The sequence below is a fragment of the Acipenser ruthenus genome, chromosome 8 (genome assembly GCF_902713425.1).
Source record: "Acipenser ruthenus chromosome 8, fAciRut3.2 maternal haplotype, whole genome shotgun sequence".
Classification (NCBI taxonomy): Eukaryota; Metazoa; Chordata; class Actinopteri; order Acipenseriformes; family Acipenseridae; genus Acipenser; species Acipenser ruthenus.
In genome coordinates this window covers 44,572,425-44,595,097 of record NC_081196.1, presented here as the reverse complement: position 1 = coordinate 44,595,097, position 22,673 = coordinate 44,572,425, and the positions used below count along the sequence as shown (strand labels likewise).

At 35.7% G+C, this 22,673-nt stretch overlaps 1 protein-coding gene across 4 annotated transcripts in view; it reads left to right on the top strand.

The window, feature by feature from the left end:
• LOC117406964 (fibroblast growth factor 14) overlaps positions 1–22,673 on the top strand; it is a 214,184-nt gene that overhangs the window by 145,177 nt on the left and 46,334 nt on the right. The window contains exon 1 of one of the 4 annotated variants that reach the window (XM_034011452.3): positions 9,139–10,820. The exons of 2 other annotated variants lie outside the window; for them this stretch is intronic. In XM_034011452.3, coding sequence (XP_033867343.1) covers positions 10,625–10,820 — 196 coding nt within the window. In that variant the 5' untranslated portion in view covers positions 9,139–10,624. Of the gene's footprint in view, positions 1–9,138; positions 10,821–22,673 lie in introns of those variants that run through there. One more of the 4 variants, XM_034011457.3, reaches the window with a different exon arrangement.

The following is a 22,673-nucleotide window of genomic DNA, read 5'->3' as shown; positions in this document are numbered from 1 at the left end:
TGCTCCTTCTTGAGTTCTTAATTAGGCCCCTAGGTCCTTGTTTACACTTAAAAGTCAGACTAAATGGCTTTACCCTTTAAAAAAAATCTTGCTTTCCAGTTATCAGTCTTTATATCTTTGTCTTGTTTGTGTGTGTGTGGTCTTTTTTTTAATCTAATTCCTGGCAGCATATTCTTTCCTGATGAATCTCAGTCGAATGCATTTCTTTTTCTTGGTTAACCGCTGTCCTTTTCAATGCAGTTTTTGATCTGTCAAAAATTGGTTTAAAATGTGGTGAGTAAACAACTGTGTTTCTTTGTTTCCCTGAAGAACCTCAGCATTACAAAACGACAGTAAGAAGCTTCAAATGTCATTCTCTTGTTTTTATTGCCCCCTTTTTTATTTTGTTATAAGTCTGTCTAAAGGTGCTTTCAGGAATTGTCTTTTAGTTAAGTTGCCTGCCATAGATACATGCAGCTCAGGTTGCTTTACTGTCAATTTTACAAATCTAAAAAGTTCAATTTCATAGGTGAGCAACAGCCTTCATAGCATTTAAATGTTATCTAGGCTGATATTCCACCTTTAGGGCAGCAGTGTGGAGTAGTGGTTAGAGCTCTGGGCTCTGGACTCTTGACCGGAGGGTTGTGGGTTCAATCCCAGGTGGGAGACACTGCTGCTGTACCCTTGAGCAAGGTACTTTACCTAGATTGCTCCAGTAAAAACCCAACTGTATAAATGGGTAATTGTATGTAAAAATAATGTGATAATCTTCTTTGTAACAATTGTAAGTTGCCCTGGATAAGGGTGTCTCCTAAGAAATAAATAATAATAATAATAATAATATTTAATACCGAAACAAATCTGTCAATGTGGATGCTTATCTTCATTTGCATATTGAGTGATTAGTGCCAAAGGCTATTTAAGAATGTTGCTTTGTTTTATTTTGAAGAGTTCAGAGCAGAAGTGCCCTGTACTGTATATCAGCAGAGGGATCATATGTATTCATTTGTTATCCTACTTCAGGTTTGGCAGACCTCCAGTTTGCATTGTGACACGCAAACAGAATTACAAGGGAATTGTGTTCTGGTGCTGCTTCTTTACAGGACTGGTGATTTGACATATTTTGAATAGAGGGCTAGCAGATGGCCCTTTACCTGTTTAGTTCACCATGTAACAGAGTCACGTACAGATATCGCTCCCCATTTGCTCTTAATAATACAGTAATATTCCTGAAAGTTTAGACAGTTCATGTTCGCAAGGCTTTTCACTGAAATTATCATTAACACATTTTGTTGTTTTTTTTTCAGAGAGTAAAAATGAACCCAATAAAGTTGCATTAACTCCTGGAGTAAAAAAGTAATCTGGTGTAATCTGTTTTTTTATGTCATTGAGGGGAAATAAACAATCATTCTCCAAGTTTCAATTCAGTTTGGTCTGATAATTAACATCTCTAGTATAAAATAAAGTGAATTCCGCCAGTGAAGCACTATATGTTTTTTTCCCCAGTTGCCCAAAAAAAGTGCTGACTCAAATTAACAGTTTATGACATAAAGCTAATTATAACAAGGGGCCCTGGAGCAAGGTTAAAGGGAAAGAGGGAGAGCTGTTTATTCATGGACCAGGTTACAGCAAGTTACGTGACACGTTATGTCCACTTGCATTGGGAATTTTTTCTCAGGTTCTTTTTTTAATTTAATTGTTAGATATTACATTTAGCAGTCTGGCATTTCACTGAATCCTGTGAAGTTGATGGGCTCAGGGTAATTGTATTATTGTTATGTTATTGAATTAAGATAAACAAAAACACATGAGCTCCATGGCAACATTTAAACAATGATATTACCTGATGGTAAACCTTTTGAAACCTGACATTCAGAAGCAATTAATTCAATTTGTATTTGTTGTTGTTGTTATGAGTGTCTTGTGGTAAGAGAGCACGAGTAGATACCTGCTGGAGCTTGGCTGTGCGATGAGGCCTACAGCTTTGTGCGATGAGGCCTACAGCTTTGTGCGATGAGGCCTACAGCTTTGTGCGATGAGGCCTACAGCTTTAGGAGCAGTTAAACATAACTATCGCAGTGTGCTTGTTAATGTGTCCCTAAGAGGATTGTTGGAAAGTATTAATTGTCATTCCTTGTTTTCAGTATTGCTTGGTGTAGCAGGGCGGTAGAGAGCCCTGTACATCGATGTGTTTATTTATTTTTAGAACGGGGTTTCCTCCTCCGTCCCTGTGTTATTTTGTATTTGTTTATTATGATTTATTTATTATATTTATATGACGGCGAAGCGCTGTGTGTTCTGTTATTATTTCTGTGTTTAGTTATGTATTTTAAATGACGGCGAGTGCCGTGGGTTTTGTTATTGTTTTGTTTTTTGTAAACGTGTTCTGGCAGAGGCGAGATTGGTGCTTGTCCTCTGCCAGGAATAATTAGAAAACCCGTACAGAATGTGACCGGGGGATTATTAAATAATAGGTAGTTAATCCCTCGGTCACTAATATAAAAGCCTGCAGCTCTCGGCACTCGTGGTTGGTGTACGAGAGGAGCGTAGAGAGCGAGAGCGAAAACTTAAAAGAATAGACATAGGAACAGTGAAGGCAATCTGCCCAGCCTGACCTGTGTTGTTTCATTTATTTTGTGTTCGTGATTTGTTTTTGTTTAACTATTTTTTTTGCTCTGTGTGCACAGTTTCTTTTTGTTAAAATATTTGATTTATTTTTGTATTTAAATAAAACGTCGCCCAGCCGCGTCTTTCTTTTGCAACTGCAGTTGCCTGTGTGTGTTCTTCCTGCATCTGCCGTGACGTCACCACCCAGCCATTCCTGTCACACTTGGATATCACAATAACAACACTGAAGGTATTTTTGTGAAGAAAATATAATACCAAGAATATAGTTAATCATGCAGACTCTAAGGAAGAGGCCTTCTGTTTATTTTAATGAACGCTTGTCCAATAAAGAGCACATTTTTCAGAAGCAGCAACTCAACCAAAACCCATTTTATATGATTTCTTTAACATACCCTCAAATTGATTAATGACTTCTCTGGTAAGGTGTCACTACGGATGTCAGAAAGCAATGTTTGGGTCAGATTACCAAAAAAAAAAAAAAATTGAATTCTGTGTTGCCTGAAAACTCTAGCTGTCAATATCGGGTTAATGTTATCAAGCTTGGTTTACTTACAAGTAGATTAAATCCTAACATTCAGCTCTGATTTACTGTATTATCTAAGGTATTTCCCTGTTCTTTGGTGCTATTAATTTAAATGCATAACAAGACACATCCCGGGCAAACAGTTGTATAGACAAACACTTGTTTTAATGTTTAACAGTCTTATATTTTAAAACACATATATACATAATGTTGAATTGAATGATGACATAGCTCGGGGAAATAACACTGCATTGTATTTTCAGATTGAATCCACACCTTTAGAACCCCAAAGACCTTTTTCCTATCCTACTTTATGGTGCACCTGTAATCATTTACATACCTACAGTAATTAAAAAAAAGCCTTTATCTAAACAAAGAAAGTTGGTGTTTTTCTATTCCCACAATAGCTGTGGTTCCAATGGACTTTCAGAATGCAACAGGCACTGGCCCCACAATATCAGCAGGGCCCATAAAAACGTCCCTTCATAGTTGTGCGAGGGCACCTCAATACTGACATGAAAACCCCCTGCCATTCAGTCCTGGAACGCTCTAAAGCAGAGCTGGACTTGGGCAGAATTGTGTGGTGGTCATGTGATGTGGGTTAATAACCACTGGGGGTAGAAACCATCTGACTGGTGCATTTGAATAATTACAGATATCTGTCAAATGAAATAAGGAGCCATTTCAAAGACAGAATTCATATTAGCTTGAAATGCTGTTATCAAAAAGTAGGAAATTACATGAATTTAGGTGTTCATAAGGAGAGATCATTGAGTGTAAAACAATACAAATGATTGTTGCACGTTTGAAGTATATGGTTAGTACATTTTCCAAGTCAATTTACTTATAGCAGGCAGTAATTGATGGTTTTGTCGATGTTTAGACCAGTTTGTGGTTTGCAGTCAATTAGGGACTTTAGTTGGAATTGCTTATTTTGAAACGTGGCAAGGTCACTGTGTGTGAGCTTTACATCCAAATAATGACAAGTGAATTAGATCACAAGGTTCTAAACAGATTTTAAGCTATTACGGACAGCTGTACATGCAGTGGAATCATATACTGGTTTCAGTGTTTAACAGGGCGCTGTACAATATATTTGTGAAAATTCAAAACTCAAACATCTAATAATAAAATCTGAGTAAAAATAACATCTTAGCCTACATCTGTTTTCCAAACTAAGGTGTCTTTAGTTTTATTATTGCAGTAAAATATTAATTAGAGTTTGTTTAATCTTTGAGCTACAGCTTTATACAGTACTCCAGGCATAACATCTTTCTTTCTTTCTTAAGTGACATTGGCTTTGCCAGACTTGGCAATTAGTTCATAGTCATTGAGTTTTTGCCAAGGAGGTTCTGTGTGTTTGTTGCACTGGGAACATCAAACTAATTCATTTAGTGAGTTTTTATCTTATGAGTAATTCTCTAGGGGATGCTTTGTTGTACTCAGATGGGTTTCTGAAAGTTTTAAAATGCTCTAATCTCATTAAGATGGAACACATTTCAGAAAATTGGATTTTGAATTCAGTTATCACCCTATTGCTTAGTTTGTTTCTTTCGGTACATGCCGCCTTGGGCTTTTGATGAAAATCAATGAGGGGAACAGGAGAGCTCAAAAACTAACAAAAATAAATTATTGTGTATGTTGGATTTAAATCCATTACAGCTTTGACTTGTGCATTTTTACAGAACACTGCATTTAAGCATGGGCAACTTAAAAGGCTTATGAGATTAAAATGACATGGCATTACTACTGAGGGCTTTACCATTCACATTGCTAGAGGGAGGTGCTGTAGAGCTTTAAGAGAGACCTATTGGTTTGTATACTTGAGGCTGTTTGAACACTTCAAAAGCATACAGTGGTTATCTAGGCCAATCTCAAGTACTGTATGGACTTTCAATAACTATATGCAAATTAGATAACATATTGTAAAAATGGTAAGGTATAAAACAGAGGAATTTGACTTTAGGTGCTGATTTTGTTGTGAGAATGTATCAATAATCTGGCAAAATAAGCACTAAATAAGAACAACTCAAAACATAGTACTAGGTGTTGCATTGAATACAATAGCATTCATTGATAAACTGTAATTCATTTCCAATCGTCTTTATAAACATTTCACAAAGTAATACAGCCAGATTTAGAAAAGTGGGCCACGTTTAGACGATGGGACATCCAGTACATGAAGACTCTGCATTTATTCACACAACACGGTACTGTGCTTACATTTTGTGACCCTGTCTGTACATTATGTCTGTAGAGTTGGCTATGAAGGAAATAAGACCTCAAGTGCAGGTGTGTGTGGTTATTGGAAGGAGTTTGAAAAGAGCCTGGACAAGCACAATCATTCATTTAAAGGAAAGCAAGTATTGTTTTGTTTAACCTTTTATTTTGGCCCCTTTGTTTCTTTGTTTTGTGTGTTCAGTATTTAAATAATTAAATGTGCGCAACAGTGCTTTCACTGCAGCTTTACTGACTGTCTCCTTTCTGAGGCTATCCTGCTACAGTGTGGTTATTAAAATATCACATTGTTTTTAAGTGGAGCCTTTGGGAATGTGGTTAGTTCAGAGTGAATTAAGCCTTTTCTTCTTCAACTAATAAATGTACTGCTTCAGCGTGTTGTGGTTACCCATGGGAAGAATATATAATGTTGTAACACATCGCACTGCGCACAATAATTACAGAACAGAAGCTGTGTGGTTATTTGTGTTTCTATATTTAGTTGGATAGACTACATAAGAAGAAGAAAAAAATAAGATATATCTGGCAATAAGTACAGTAATTGACAAATTGCACCAGCAAAATTCGAGGTTGAGTGGTTTCAATAAGGGAAACCACAAATGTTTATAATATTACTAATATTTCTACAATAAATCAAAAGTATCACATACGGGGAAAAAGCACAGTGTTACCACAGCTATAGAATTTTTTTTGCATTAATTTGTTTCATATTCATTTTCCAGAATGTATTAGTTTTTGACTTGATCATGTTTTTTTCTTTAAATGTTCAGCTCTGGTTTGCATATTAAGATATTACAGTCAGTGTATGTATGCTGTAAACCATGATATTTTATTTTTGTCTACTGTATTTTTAGAATATAAAGACACTAGTTTCATCATGTTTATATTTTTGATAGGGTACATTGTATACCTGGGTTACAAGTGCCAACTTAATGTCAGAATATGGTACCCTGTCATACTGTAGTACAGTCATATTGTAGTACAGCATATTGTAGTACAGACACATTGTAGTACAGTCATATTGCAGTACAGACATATTGCAGTACAGACATATTGTAGTACAGACACATTGTAGTACAGTCATATTGCAGTACAGACATATTGCAGTACAGACATATTGCAGTACAGACATATTGTAGTACAAACATATTGCAGTACAAACATATTGTAGTACAGTCATATTGACACTGACACTGTCTATTGTGTCTATTGTGTGTCTTGTGATTTCAGTGTAAAGCCGTAACTATTATAGAATTCAGAGAAACACTCCTTTATATATATATATATATATATATATATATATATATATATATATATATATATATATATATATATATATATGCATGTATGTAGATAGAACCCCAACATATTTGAATTATAGGGTGTCCAGTTTTGTTCCCCAAAGAAAGTACAGCACAAATAACACCTAACACACTCATTACTACATCATCTGCATTCATGCATTATGTAGAGATCAATTTCCTGACTGGAACAGAGACTGGATCTTAAAGTCAAGCCACGTATCAGTATGTGTTAGCTGATTGTATTTCATACAAGTAATATATTTTGTGGAAAAGTTTGAGATTGTATTTTCTGGGATGTAATGTACCTGCTAAGATTGGGTTTTCAAAATGCTCTTACTCTGTTTCCTACGTGTTTGTAGTCTGGAAACACATACTGCACTGCATTGTTGTTGTTTTAGTGTTAACTAATTGTCTTGATAAGCTTTAAGTCATCTGTGTCCAAATAAATGTGTAAATGGAAGACATCTACTGTACATATGTAGTGTTATGTTGTGCTATGGGGCTAATTCATTTTATGTAAAACTACTGTCTTTTGGGGTTGTTACTCTTTGATTTTAGACCACTTTGCTGCTGTGCAGAATTCTGTGAAATTATTTTTGGGCTGATAGTGTCCACTGGTGGTAAAATGTATAACTGCAGCTTGAGCTTGTTGGGAATAAGTGGCATTTACTGTCGTTCTTGTAGATAGCATACAATCTAGTTAACTTTTTTTTAAAAAGAAGTTTCCATGCACTTAGTTATTTTAAAGTATTTGTTTTTATGTAGAGCATGTATTATTTATTATTATTATTATTATTATTATTATTATTATTATTATTATTATTATTATTATTAATAATAATAATAATAATAATAATAATAATAATAATAATAATAATTGTTATTCCGGTAGCAATGATGAGCGGTGACTAGGGAATCGAGTCAACAATTATGTCTTTTACAATATAAAGGTAGACTTTAAGAACGTATTCTGGGGAATATCATGTATTGTGGGTGGTGTGGCTAATTCGGCTATTGCATTATTTCAGCAGTTGTAGCAGGTAGTTGTGTCGACTAAATGTTTTAAGATACTATACAACAACATTGCAAAACATGAAAGTGCACCATGTGTTGGATTGCTTTCAACTTAAAATTTTCATGACTCATGTTTTTACCTTTAGCTTGCTATTTTGTTATCCAAAATAAAGCGGGTTTCCTGGGATATTTTCATTATTGACAAATTAAATAAGTGTTGTGATTACAGTTCTGCGTTTTTAGAGCTAACAACTTGGCAGCAAATGTCTGTCATCCACTGTAGGACAGGCTTTTTATATTACTTGGAGAAACAGCAGATGGCTCTCTTGAGTTTTTTTATCTTGTGTTTCGGTTGGAGTTTCATTAGTGATATGCATGTAAATCAGAAGTGATGACAGACCTGGAGTGTATGCTTGCATTATATCCAGTACATGGTGTACTACTATTCCAGTTTGGCTAGAGTCTTAATTTGATTTGATTTGGTATTCATAAATGTAATATCCTGGAAAATAAATTGAATTGTATTATTATTATTATTATTATTATTATTATTATTATTATTATTATTATTATTACACAAGCCGTGTCCCTGGTTCTGAAACTGCGGTGCAGAATAACTTTTACGAAAGGCAAGCCAGTCGCTGACCATGGTCCTGTAAAATTTGCAGATTAGATCATTTAAAATGTATTCAAGCATATAATGATTTTTTTTTATCGAGACATCATCATAGTACTAAAAGATAGATCATCTAACCTTTTCATGTTTATAAAAAAATGATTAACGAGTAAATAAGATCAGCTGGTAGCGATCATAAATGTCACATAGGATGGATATATCTTAGATTCTAAGATTTGCAATTTAAAAAAGCAACCACGAATAACACAGTTGATTGACAAATACCTTTACTGTGGCACAGTCGGCATTGCATTCGATGTTGTCCTCTGGTGAACCTCAGCTTTTCATTAAGCATTCCTCCTACAGTATGTGAAAATCATTTATTTTCATGCGAAAATCTGTTACGCATTTTTTTGGACATTTCTGTTTATACACACACTGTGTTTTATGCAATGCGTCTCTAAAATTGCAATGAACGTAGCATCATGCCGGTCTTGGTACGGTAAGATAAAAACTCAAAACGTGAATGCTATTCACGTATAACTTTAATAGACAATGGGTATTAAACTGGTTAACGGGTATATACTTAGCCAGCCGTGTAAGGCCAGTGAGATGTGTAATTTGCCTTTAACTACCAGTTTGCTTTAAATGCATGACTTCTGATGAAATTGAAGGTTTTTGCATGCATTTCTTCGTGCTTGGTGCACTTTTATATGAAATTATTAAGTTGTAGGCTACTGTAAGCACTGACGAGAGAATGCTCTTGGAACTGTTCCTGTTACAGTACCTTTTATTGAATCCAGTTTCTATATAATAATGTGCCATGCAGTAGCTATAGAGGTTCCTAGTATGATCTCGTTTGAAGCGGGGGCGTTTGTTCTTGCTCAGCTGAAGCTGCCTTACATTAAGTGTTGATTTTTACTACCAGCTCATACCTATACGGAGCAACATCCGTGTGCTTTCATTGAGATTCTTGCTTGTGATAAATCATTCTGATGGCACGATGTTGTGCCATGTTACTGGTGAGAGGACGGACGGGGGAAAAGGAGGAGTAAGTCATTGATACTTGTTGATGTTCTTGATTCACAGACGGTAACAGATTTGTACACTCAGAAGCACAGATCCTTTTTTTCCTTCCTTCCGAGCGGGAGTCTGGATATAAAGCGAAGTGTGGCTCGGTATTGAAAAAAAGAGCACCCTGTTGCCGTGTCTTTCGTGTTTTTTTGGTTGTTGCTTTATTGGCCTATACAAATAATTGTTGATCACTTTGAAATGCTTATCCATAAAGGCTTGATTTTGCATCCGCTCCTGTGAGTCTCCTAAAGTTTATTTATTTGTGAGCTGCTGTCAGACGTCATCTTCACACGATCATACCAGCTTTTGTTACATACGATTAAAAAAAAAAAAAAAAAAAAAAAAAACATTAGTCACCGTTTTTGGAAAATCTAAGCAGTCTTATTTCCAGGAGAGACTATTTCTTAAATGCTGTGTACAATGAATTACAAGAAGAACACAGCTTGAATGAAAATGCTTCAGGAAACCCTGTCGTGTATGGAAGTTACCGAAACACAGGTAAAACTGACATCGCCGCCTGTTAAGTAAATTGTTTATTCTGGCAACTAGCAGTTAACAATGTTAAAAACGGGCAAGAGGAATATACTTGTTATGATGGCTGGGTGCAATAGCCCCCTTTTAACAAACTGGCGCGGATTGCAATTCAACTTGGTGAATATCTAAGAAGGGATATAGCAATCACAACTCACCACTGGATGGCAAGTAGGCGTCCTTCAGAAGTAATAATTACAAGAAAATAGCTTTTATTTTGGTGGCTGATTGCACACAGGTATGAAAATTGCTGTCCAGCGTGCTGAGTTCTAAAAGACGTGGGAAATTCAGCACGTATAAGAATGTGGCAATTAGGCTTGAGAAAGATTCGATTGTGATTTTAAACCGGTTGAGACTCATCAGCCAAGTCGCGGGACTGAATAGACTTTGGACCGAAAGGAAATATGCAGGCATGGGTAATTTAAACATAGTCATTACCAACCCTATTCCTGCTTCTTTCAAGGTTTAAGGGATAACTGCCTTAGCAAGATGACCTGGTATGAATTAGATATGGGAAAACTGTGTAAATGCATCTCTCAAAAGAAAAAAAGGCTTTAAACAGACATTTGGAAACGACACGCGTATTTAATATATGAAACAAAAACTACTGGGACATATTAGCTAAAACCATGGGTCAGTAAAGAAACCAAGCAACACAAACTATTTTGTAGCGAACCTGCACCGGGGAGCCTGTCGTGTCGAATTGTTTTTTGAGACATGGCAGCGGCGATTGCCAGCGGTTTGATCCGGCAGAAGAGACAGGCTCGGGAGCAGCACATTGACCGGCCCGCCCCCAATCGGAGGAGGAAGAAGAGTCCTAGCAAGAACCGGGGGCTCTGCAATGGGAACCTGGTCGATATTTTCTCCAAAGTCAGAATCTTCGGCCTCAGGAAAAGGAGGCTACGGAGACAAGGTCTGAAAATTTATGCATCATATACTGTACAATGAGCAAGGTATTTTTTGTATGCACAACTTGACAGCCAGGACAACATTAGGAATAGTCACGGAAATGCAAAGCATCTAAAGAGGTGCAAGGGCTCAAGTGTTCCCCCAAAATAGGTTATTATTGCAGGAAATGAGAAACATATATTTTGTATTAAACTACTTATCTATTTATATATATATATATATATATATATATATATATATATATATATATATATATATATATATATATATATATAATGTGTGTGTGTGTGTGTGTGTGTGTGTGTGTGTGTGTTTGTGTGAAAATGCTATGTATGTTGCAAGGAATTATAATTGAGTTTGCTCAGGTTTTAAGACGGAAATGGCCTTTTAACTTGGAAGTGACAAGGATAATATTAACAATAGTAATTGGCAAGTAGCCTACCATGTGAAGTAAGGCAGGGCATGAAATAGTTATTTATGGTACAGTAGTATTAGAGATAGGAAGGTAATGGTTAGCGAAAGCTGTCTGTGTCTAAAATGAAGTGCAAGTAAATGTCAGACTCGATATTAACTACTTGAAATATGCCAGGCGGCTAAAGCTGTCAGAATCGATTATGTATTAAACTGAGACCAATACACAAAAATGAGGCAGTCGCTGATGCAGCATTACAGCGCCAGAGTATGCGTTTATATCCTATAGACATGATCTCCTAGCAAAAATAAACATTGCCTTTATTTGCCTTTTTGTTTTTGTTTTAAAAACATTTAAATCAGTTTTTTTTAAATGCTCTAATTCAAGTATCTGCAAGATGTAAATTCACAATAAACCAGAATCTGTTTTTTTTAAGTGAAAACAGCTGAGTGAAAATAAATATAACACATTCACAAAATATACCCTTGCTCTGCCAAAAACTTACTTGACAAAACCAGATATGTTTTATTATTATTTTATGTTATTGTAATTGTGTGGGCTAAATATTATAAAATAATATTAATCCATGCTTTTCTGCAGCAGGCACTTGTTGCTATCATGTTCTAATATTAGTGGCAACATATTTTATGACAATTTTTTCTAAACACCAGAAACGTGTTTTGCGTAGTGCTTCTGATTACTCGTTCTCGGTTAGTATTCAGAATAAATCACATACGTTGTCGCCCTTGTCAGCAATTACACAGCATTCACAACTCATCCAACCCGATTGTCAGTCCCGCGGGACATAGCAAGATAATAACTTGTATGGAAACTGGATGGGAATTTCCACAGCACATCGCGTTTTTTTGTTGTTTTAAGTTCTTCAGAGCTAATAACAATGAGGTACATAAATAAATACCAATTAGAAATGCTTTATAATTTCAAGTTGAATGAAACGATATGGGTTGCATACACCATATGTAATTTTATAAATATGTGTGTGTGTGTGTGTGTGTGTGTGTGTGTGTGTGTGTGTGTGTTGCCGTCAATTCTTTCATATATTTGAAATAATTAATCAAATTTGAAATAATTAATCAAAATATATATATGTGAAACTACAAAAATGACTCCTTTAAGTTTGCAGCCTCATTTTATTTTTGTAGTATTATTTTTAGGGAGGTTTATGGCACTATACAATAAAATTATTCAAGAAATGAAGGAAATAGTTTTAACAAAGAGCACGATCTTTTCTTTATTTTTTGACATACAGTTATTAGCATTACTGAAAACTTGAGAAGATGTTTTATATATAGAACGTATATATCCACATTTGCTAAGTTGTTATAATATGAATTATAGCATTATGCATTTTAACAAAGGAGGGTGTCAGTATTTTTGGATTTTATTGAAACCTACAGGTATTGCTGAATATGAAAGATGATTTTTTCAACAATCCAGTTTTGTTCCGATGTAGGACATGATCAGCGGATATTTTAAGTTTTTGTACATAATAAATCAACAGGGAACTGAAAGATAGTCAGCAACAATAAACAAAGGAATCTGCTTGGGAAACATTTAAAATAAAAGCATTGTCAATTGAAGAATTTCACTTAGAAATGATCCCTTGTTTTATGTGGTCAATGCATCAAAATGAGATCATCATTCAGGGAGTTAGTACTGCTTTGAGGCTTGAAGTCTAGCGTGTTTGCGCAGGGTCTTGAACCAATTAAGTTGTAACAGGCAACACAGGGTGGCATGTTATATATCTTCTTAGAACTGCCAGATTTGTTCAGGGCAAAACCACACACAAATCAATCCCAACTTAATGACACATGGAATGTCAGAAAAACTTGAGATAAAAAAAGGGGTGAGTAAAGTTTTGACAAATTCAAACCTTTGAAAGCTTGTCCTTTTAAATATAGCATAAAAGGTTCTTGTTTGCATTTGCAGTTGTTGACATTTGAGTAAAAACATAAGAATGGCGACATGTTAATTAATATAGACCACTTGTACTTCAAAATTCATTCATGATTCTAGTGCTAAGATAAGTGCTCTCAGACCACACAGCTCAGCGTTAGTCACTGTACTTGGCAGCAGAAGGCTTGGCACTTTTGTTAGTATATTGATTTCATCAACTTCAATCTGTTCTTGTTTTTGTTTTCATTTAAACACTCATTTCCAATGTTATCGTCAGTAGATTTATCAGGGTGTCCCAAAGTTTAGTTTTGGTTGCCCAGTTCTCCACACCAAGAAACTCAGTTGGTTGCTATTCTAGAACCCCTCTTGCAACATCCTTGTTTTTTTTTTTTTTTTTTTTTTTTTTAGTGTTCTCCATTAATCATTGTACAAAAAACTTAAAACAAACAAAAAAAAGAACTTCAGGAGAGAAAATAAATGACATAATAAATAAAAAGAAGTAATCATGCCTTGGAGAAACTAAAAAACATTTTGCACATAGACTAAATCTTCAATGTCTTAACCATCTACAGAATTAGAATTTTAAACCTACTGTAACAGCACAATACTTACAGTTTTGGATGTGTGGTTACAATGCAACAACTTGCTTAATTGTAATTGTGCTGTATTTTCACATGTACGGCAGTTGTTTATACAATATAATTACTATGTAACAACACCACTTAATGTGTTGAGTTTTACTGAAAAGCTAGGTTATTGGCAGTTTAATACAGAAGACCGCATCTTGAGAGAGGAAACTTAAAATGTGACTAAGATCAACCAATTCTGCTGTTTACTTAAAATGACACATTTTGACCAACGCAAAAAAAAAAAAAAAAAGTTAATATAGAAACGCCAGTGGTATCCCCAATCCCCACTGAATCAGGTGTGATTCATAGGCTCTGTTTCAGTGTGACTGTGTGTAGATCACACAGTTTATAAAGCATCCTTGAGGCAGCGGGTTGCATGTTACAATCTGCTTAGTTCATCTTTACTGATCTCTATCCTCACAGGCAGGGAGCACTGTGTTTGCTCAGTTTGAACCCGGGGCGAAGGACTTTGTGCATTTAGTGTCATCACACCCTGAGTCAAACACCCACAGATGTCTTACAATTATTAAGCACATTTTGCACCTTTTAAATCTATTACATACAAAATAAGATGTAAGTAAAAATGTACTGTGAGTGTATGTTCTGTTTTGCTGAGTTAAGTTCTCCACAAAGATAATATTGTGGCAGTATTAATATTATTATTTACTTAACCCTTATGGGGTTAAGTAAATAATAATATTAATATACTTCATTGTTTTCAAAATTTCAGGAAGAAACATCCAACATATGTCACTGTGCTTTGAAATCAAAGTGTACTGACTGGTTATATACAGTATATACTGTATATATATATATTTAGCGCTCTCAGTATGGATTATTGGGTAGTTTTAATCCTTGTTCCAACTCTTAGAGGTTGAAGGCATGTCTCGAACCACATGATCAGGCCTCTCACTGTGTACTTTCTGTTTGATATTCAGCCATTTCCTTGAACAGAATTAAGTTTCTGAAGGACAAACTAGAGCAAACAATATCTGGGGCTTTGTGCAGAAGATTCCAACACTCTTAAACCACTGGTTGGGGGGTCTAGCTAACACAGGTGACATTGAAAGACCACAATCCTATTGTCACTTCCTTAATTCAACAGAGACTTGCTACTTTGGTTTGGTTTTATCCTGAACACTGTGTTCTTACTGAGGCTGCTTTTGGTCAGCACAAGTCAGAACCCTAAAAAGAAAAAACTAAAGCCCTAAATCAGAGCTGTAATTGCTCATAGCTTTCACACAGATTGGGGGTTTCCGACGATTTGCTTTGATTTAAGGTTTGACTATATACTTACATATATTTTGTATTAAACTATTTATCTAAATGTAGTATAAAAAAGAAATACCAGTGTTCCATTATGTTAACTTGACATAGAAACTGAGAGCCTTTACCGGTATACATATATACTGTATATATGATATGATATGATATGATATTTAAGGTTTGACCATATACTTAATGAAAAACTGATAAAAATATGACATTTTGAAATCCAACATGAAATACTGTACTAGTATTATGGCTTTCAGTAGACTTTGGTGATATCATTTTGTAGTTTATTTGATTCATGATGTTAAATGAAAGATCTAAATTATGTTCATATAGTTTAAAAAAACAAAAGGATGTCTCAATCCTAAAATTCTAGGTGATGCAAAACATTTGGCCATAGCTGTAGGTTTGCTTTGGAAGCAGGTGGCCTTATGCAGAAGAGGGACTTTGCATGGCAATGGAGCCAGTGCAGAGCAGATTGCTTATTTCTAAACAGCAGGGAACCTAACCAAACGGTTCAAACCTGATCATCCCCGCTGACCAATGAGAAATCGGGTCTGTCCCCACCATATAGGGACTGTTGGCATGTATAATAATAAGGGCAGCAGTGTGGAGTAGTGGTTAGGGCTCTGGACTCTTGACCGGAGGGTCATGGGTTCAATCCCTGGTAGGGGACAGTGCTGCTGTACCCTTGAGCAAGGTACTTTACCTAGATTGCTCCAGTAAAAACCCAACTGTATAAATGGGTAATTGTGTGTAAAAAATAATGTGATATCTTGTAACAATTGTAAGTCGCCCTGGATAAGGGCGTCTGCTAAGAAATAAATAATAATAATAATAATAATAATAATAATAATAATAAGCCACGACAATTAAATAGCCAATGAGTGCAATACGTAAAATCACATATCACGGAGCCAACCACTTTGGACTTTAGTGCAAGTTAATGAGGTGGTAAATATTGCCTTCAAGTTAATGTTTAGTGGGGATGGAAAGGTACTTAAATAACATTTCTTAGCATATTCACTGTCATTAAAACATTAGATTAATTCTGCTTACACTCCATTCCAGTTACAAGTGTCTACATGACTGGGTTTGCAGCATCCATTTCCCTGTATGGCATTGCTTCGTTTTTTAATGTAGCTCACTGATTTCCTTCTGTGCTTCCATTGTTTTATTTATTTATTTATTTATTTATTTATTTATTTATTTAGTCATGTGAATTTATCTCCAGCTGTCATTTACTGAAGGGGAAATTACAGTGTAATACGGGATGTTAGATTGTGTGTCAGAATGCAGAATGAAGTTGTTTTTCAGATTTAAATGGATACAACTACTAGATATTAAGCTAAGAACCTAGATATTAATGTTTTAGCATGAAAACAATGTTGTAGCTAATACTATCGATATAGCTTTTAATATATTTTGTATTAAATTGAAAAAGGCAGTCTGTCTCACATGTAAAGCAAACAATACCTGGTTGATGTTTAAAAGGTGTGGAGCATTTGTAGTCTAGCAGAGCACAGATCAAGAAACCTTACAGGACAATGATAGGTTTGGCATTTTAGGCAATTCCACAATGAAAGGCTCTGTTTTCTTTGTGCTAAGGTAGTCTTGCTGTGATTTTTGACTTCCAACAGAAGCTAAAGCTAGGGATGACCTCTTTCTGATTGATGTGTGTCTGCTTACCCTTTAAAGTTAAATTAACCACAGCAGTGGTGATTTTATTTTTTACAGATTTGAGATGGCGCATACTGCAATTATCTTTCATTGTTAATGTGAAGTCAAATACATATTTATACACCACCTTTCAACAAGTATAGGTGTGTTTTATTTCTTTTTTGTTTGTTTGTTTGTACGTGTTTTACCCACAGAATATGTAGGCATTGGCAGGATTTGGGAGCAGAATGTGGAGAAGGAAACTCTATTTCTCTACAAATAAACACAGTTAGATTTCGTAGTCTTGTTTTTATTCAAATCTACCTTCATTTTGAGTGAAGACGCCAATACTGTACCGAATAGGTTATATTTTGTGTTGCGTAAGAAAAGCATTTTTTACATTTTCTCTGTGCAGGTATTTCTGTCAATGGTTATTTTAGTGTGTTATGTAAAATAAAAATATCGAATATTTGTATAAGTTTAGCCATAACTCATATTATCTGTACTACATAAATAGGAACCCTTCGTTATCTCAGATGGGAGAACGAAAGACTGCACTAGTTACATAATTAGTGTTTATTTTTTTCATACTACTGTAGTATCTTTTAGGCTCAGACTTTAGTTTTGCTCATCAAATCTAAGTCATAATTGATTATTTATTATCAGTCATTTTTCATTATCAGTCATATTTTATATGCCACATCCTGCGCTATATTCAGCACATCAGTTAATGCTGACTTGGAACCTCCACACAGTTATTATCATGAAGAGAGCCTTCATAAACTAGACAGCTTCAGCATTATACCATGATCCCAAAGCAGCAATCAGACCACCCTGCATCTGACCTCCAAGTCCCAAAGCATCTGATTGAGAAAATGGATGCTAAGGCTTTTTTTTTTTGGACTACTCCAGGTCCCTAGTCCTGAATTCATCCTGCAGTTTAGTTTCAGTTTCTCACTGCATGTCCTAATATGAAACATTTGACACACACAGGACCTTATTCAGCCAACCAGCTGCTGTCTTTTAATTTCTGTAATCCAGCTGGGCACACAAGTGAAAGAACGGCCTGCACTCCGGCTGCCTGGTTCTCTAATAGCGAGCCAGCTCCTTGTCTCAGATGTTGTCAGACTGTGGTCAACATGTCTTGTGTGTCGCACTTAAAAAGACAGATAATCTTTTAAAAAGAAATATTGATTTGATTTTGTTTTATGTGTTTTATGGGTTGTCACTTTTGAAAAAGGCACCTGACCCTATTTTTAAAGTGTTTACTTCAGTCTTTTAACAACTCCTTTTCTAAAAAATAATAATAATTTAAACAAAAACTAGAACCAAACAACTAAGTTATGTATTTCAAGTTCTCTTGAATGTTTTGTTTTTCATCCTTTCAAAAAATAGGAGTTAATTAAAGAATAGGGGAAATGCTTTGAAAATATAGCCCAATATCTTTGATTCATGTATTCCCCATCATGCAGTACGTCACACAATACTATAACTAGGTCTTGAGAATCACTCGTCCAATTTCATAACACAAGGTATCCGAGTATCAGAACTCATACTTACACGAATCCTATTGTATACCCTTATATACAGTAAAATGGAGTCGTCTTTTGGTGTAGGATTCATAATATGATAGTTGTTTTACTATTAAGATTCATAGTTTTACCATAAGAACCCTAAAATCAGATTCCCTATTGCAATTATTGCATGATTCTCAGGGGATACAGTATATATATATATATATATATATATATATATATATATATATATATATATATATAATTATTTATTTATTTGGCAGTTGCCTTTATCCAATGTGACTTACAGGTATTACAGGGCAGTACAGGGTTACAATTTAAATACAGTATAGTTTACAGTAAGTGCAAATTATACTACACAAGTACAATATGAAATAAGATGCAACAAGTTAGGATTACAACAATTTATACCTACAATGACATAACAGTAGTGTAATAGTGCAAGGATAGTACATCAGCTGAGGATCCATTAACATGGTGCTTAGGTTAAGGCGAATGCAGTTCAGTAGGAGGCACAGATCAAGAGATCTACAAGTGCAGTCCAAACAGATAAGTCTTGAGGATTGTACAATTGGAATCCTTTTGTTTTTATAGTAGGTCACAGTTCTAGCCTCTGAAGGGCTTGATAATTGAGAGTATTGATGCAACTATGCATGACAGGCATTTGCTGAGATGCTACATGCTTCTGCATGCTTTTGATGCAGGTCACAGTGATCTGATTTTCATGGAACAGAAATGTTTTATTTATATCCTTGCAGGGAGATATATAAATTATTAACATGCATCGTTAAGCTTAAGCTTTTGCTATCAGGCAGATCGGCTTCTGGCTTATCTTCTCATATATCCTTTTGTTGTATTCTGTAATCTCTGGGAGGATGTATGTTAGTGTTGGCCTTTAGGACCACATTTAACAAGATCTGAACCTCAAAGGGGTATTTCTCCTGGGTAAATGATCACAATTTCAATACTCATTCTTTTGTACCCTTAGGAGTTAAATGTGATAAATTGATGGTATTCCACCCATAATGACCATTCAAGTGCCTGATGATCCAATTTAACACAGAGAGAGAACAGCAGTATGCTCTATACCCTAAATTGTATAGCCATGAATATAAATAAACATTAGACCCTACATTATCCATTGCATAACCATGAATATAAATAAAACCCTTTATTTTATAGTTGTATAGTCTTTTTTAATGATTGCACTTATAGGAATTTTAAGATGTGTCCTTGTCTTCTGATTGGTTCATCCTTAGGGTAGCACAAGCAGTGGGGATGTGAGCTTCCCCACTTTGCCCCACTATACCTTGAACCTGCCTTGGAGGGACACCACCCTCTAAGGAAGCAATGGAGCAGTTTAGTTTCACCACCCATCCAAGTCGGTGCTAAATTGACTAGTATTTGTTTATTATACTACTGTACACTGATAGCTATTAGTGAGACTGCCACACTAACTTTACATGTGACCTGAGCTGGATTTGAATCCTGGCCTCCATGGGTGAAAGTCTAATGCATTTTTGGACAGTGCTACAAAAAACATACCTGCTTCTTGGCTTTGACTGCATTTTTGTCACCCTTCAATCACTTAAGATCTAAGTGATTATATTTGTGTTTCTTGTGGGCTGGTTTCTAGGTCAAGACACAGAGGTATACAGAAAGTATAAGACCAACCTGAGTAAGTGGAAAATATACCTGGTTCTCCTTGTCAGTATTGCTGGATAAATATTGCTGTTAAAACATGTTTTTCTTGGAACAGCTATTTATTGTTTAATGTGCATATTAATCAGTTATTAGATATATTCATGTCTGCTGACTTCTTTGGAAATGCATATTGGGAATGTAGATATATGAAAGTTATTGCTGTACTTAGTTGATCTTGCTTGGTTAGTAGTAGTTGAACATTAATTTTTACAATTCATTTAACAGTTTGAAGTGAAATTTTCCAAATGAGTTACGCTGCTGAGAATCTGTTGCTTATGATGTTTTGGATTTGTCTCTATTTTCATGCTTCATTGAATGTGCTTTTTTATTTTTAATTTATCACTTCATCAGTCCTGTTTAGCACCCAGAAATGTAAACAATGAGTGTAGAAGATTAACTTTAATTGAAATCTCTTGTGGGTCTGAGATTGGCTAATATATATATATATATATATATATATATATATATATATATATATATATATATATATATATATATATATATATATATACAGACGTGCTCAAATTTGTTGGTACCCCTCCACAAAAAAACGAAGAATGCACAATTTCCTCTGAAATAACTTGAAACTGACAAAAGTAATTGGCATCCACTATTGTTTATTCCATATTTAATAGAAATCAGACTTTGCTTTTGATTTTTTATTCAACATAATATTGTAAATAAGAAAACAAATGAAAATGGCATGGACAAAAATGATGGGACCGCTAACCTAATATTTTGTTGCACAACCTTTAGAGGCAATCACTGCAATCAGACGTTTTCTGTAGCTCTCAATGAGACTTCTGCACCTGTTAACAGGTAGTTTGGCCCACTCTTCCTGAGCAAACTGCTCCAGCTGTCTCAGGTTTGATGGGTGCCTTCTCCAGACTGCAAGTTCCAGCTCTTTCCATAGATTTTCGATAGGATTCAGGTCAGGACTCATAGAAGGCCACTTCAGAATAGTCCAATATTTTGTTCTTATCCATTCTTGGGTGCTTTTAGCTGTGTGTTTTGGGTCATTATCCTGTTGGAGGACCCATGACCTGCGACTGAGACAGAGCTTTCTGACACTGGGCAGTACGTTTCGCTCCAGAATGCCTTGATAGTCTTGAGATTTCATTGTGCCCTGCACAGATTCAAGGCACCCTGTGCCAGGCACAGCAAAGCAGCCCCAAAACATAACCGAGCCTCCTCCATGTTTCACTGTAGGTATGGTGTTCTTTTCTTTGAAAGCTTCATTTTTTTGTCTGTGAACATAGAGCTGATGTGACTTGCCAAAAAGCTCCAGTTTTGACTCATCTGTCCAAAGGACATTCTCCCAGAAGGATTGTGGCTTGTCAATATGCATTTTAGCAAATTCCAGTCTGGCTTTTTTATGTTTTTCTTTCAAAAGTGGAGTCCTCCTGGGTCTTCTTCCATGGAGCCCACTTTCACTCAAAAAGCGACGGATGGTGCGATCAGAAACTGACGTACCTTCACCTTGGAGTTCAGCTTGTATCTCTTTGGCAGTTATCCTTGGTTCTTTTTCTACCATTCGCACTATCCTTCTGTTCAATCTGGGGTCGATTTTCCTCTTGCGGCCGCACCCAGGGAGGTTGGCTACAGTTCCATGACCTTAAACTTCTTAGTAATATTTGCAACTGTTGTCACAGGAACATCAAGCTGCTTGGAGATGGTCTTGTAGCCTTTACCTTTACCATGCTTGTCTATTATTTTCTTTCTGATCTCCTCAGGCAACTCTCTCCTTTGCTTTCTCTGGTCCATGTTCAGTGTGGTGCACACAATGATACCAAACAGCACAGTGACTACTTTTCTCCATTTAAATAGGCTGAATGACTGATTACAAGATTGGAGACATGTGTGATACTAATTAAAGAAACTAAATAGTTTGAAATATCACTATAATCCAATTATTTATTATCTTTTCTAAGGGGTACCAACAAATGTGTCCAGGCCATTTTAGAATATCTTTGTAGAATAAGCAATAATTCATCTCTTTTCACAGCTTCTTTGCTTTATTCTATGACATACCAAAGGCATGCAAGTATACATGATAAAATAGCTTTTAATTTCATCACTTTTCAGGAGGAATGAAGCATTATTTCAATGAGCTGTAAGGGTACCAACAAATTTGAGCATGTCTGTATATATATATATATATATATGATTTGCTGGAGGCTATGAAAGAGATTTGCATGTTTGCAGAATCACTCAGTTCTACATTTGGGGTCTTTAATGAATACATAAAAGCAGACAGAACCTGCGGATTTGCAATTTGATGGCATGGGGTGCAGTGACAATCCTTTTTGCATTTGCAGGAGAAAATAAAGACCATCTAAATATATACTGCTAGGGTGCTGTTTGAGAACTCAAATAGCACTTCACTTGTAGGGGTGTTTTGCAACTTAGGATTCGAGGCTCAGCCTCTAGAGCAGGGGAGAGATAGAGAAAAGCATGGGCCGGACTCTAATTGAGAGAGCCTTCCCTATGGAGTCAAGGCTTGCCCTATCGGCCTCCGGGCATCCGAGTCCTCTGACTTCTCGGAGTGTCGTTATAGGCTCGGCCTCACGACTGGGTCTGTTAGCGACTGGGTTCGACCCTCAGAGAACAGAATGGCTCATGTGAAGCCTTGACATAAGGAACAAAAGAGAATCTGAAAGAACACAAATAATTGTTAGTTATGGGACTCGAGCACGAAGAGTATGAGGGCCACGTCCCAGGAGGAAGTA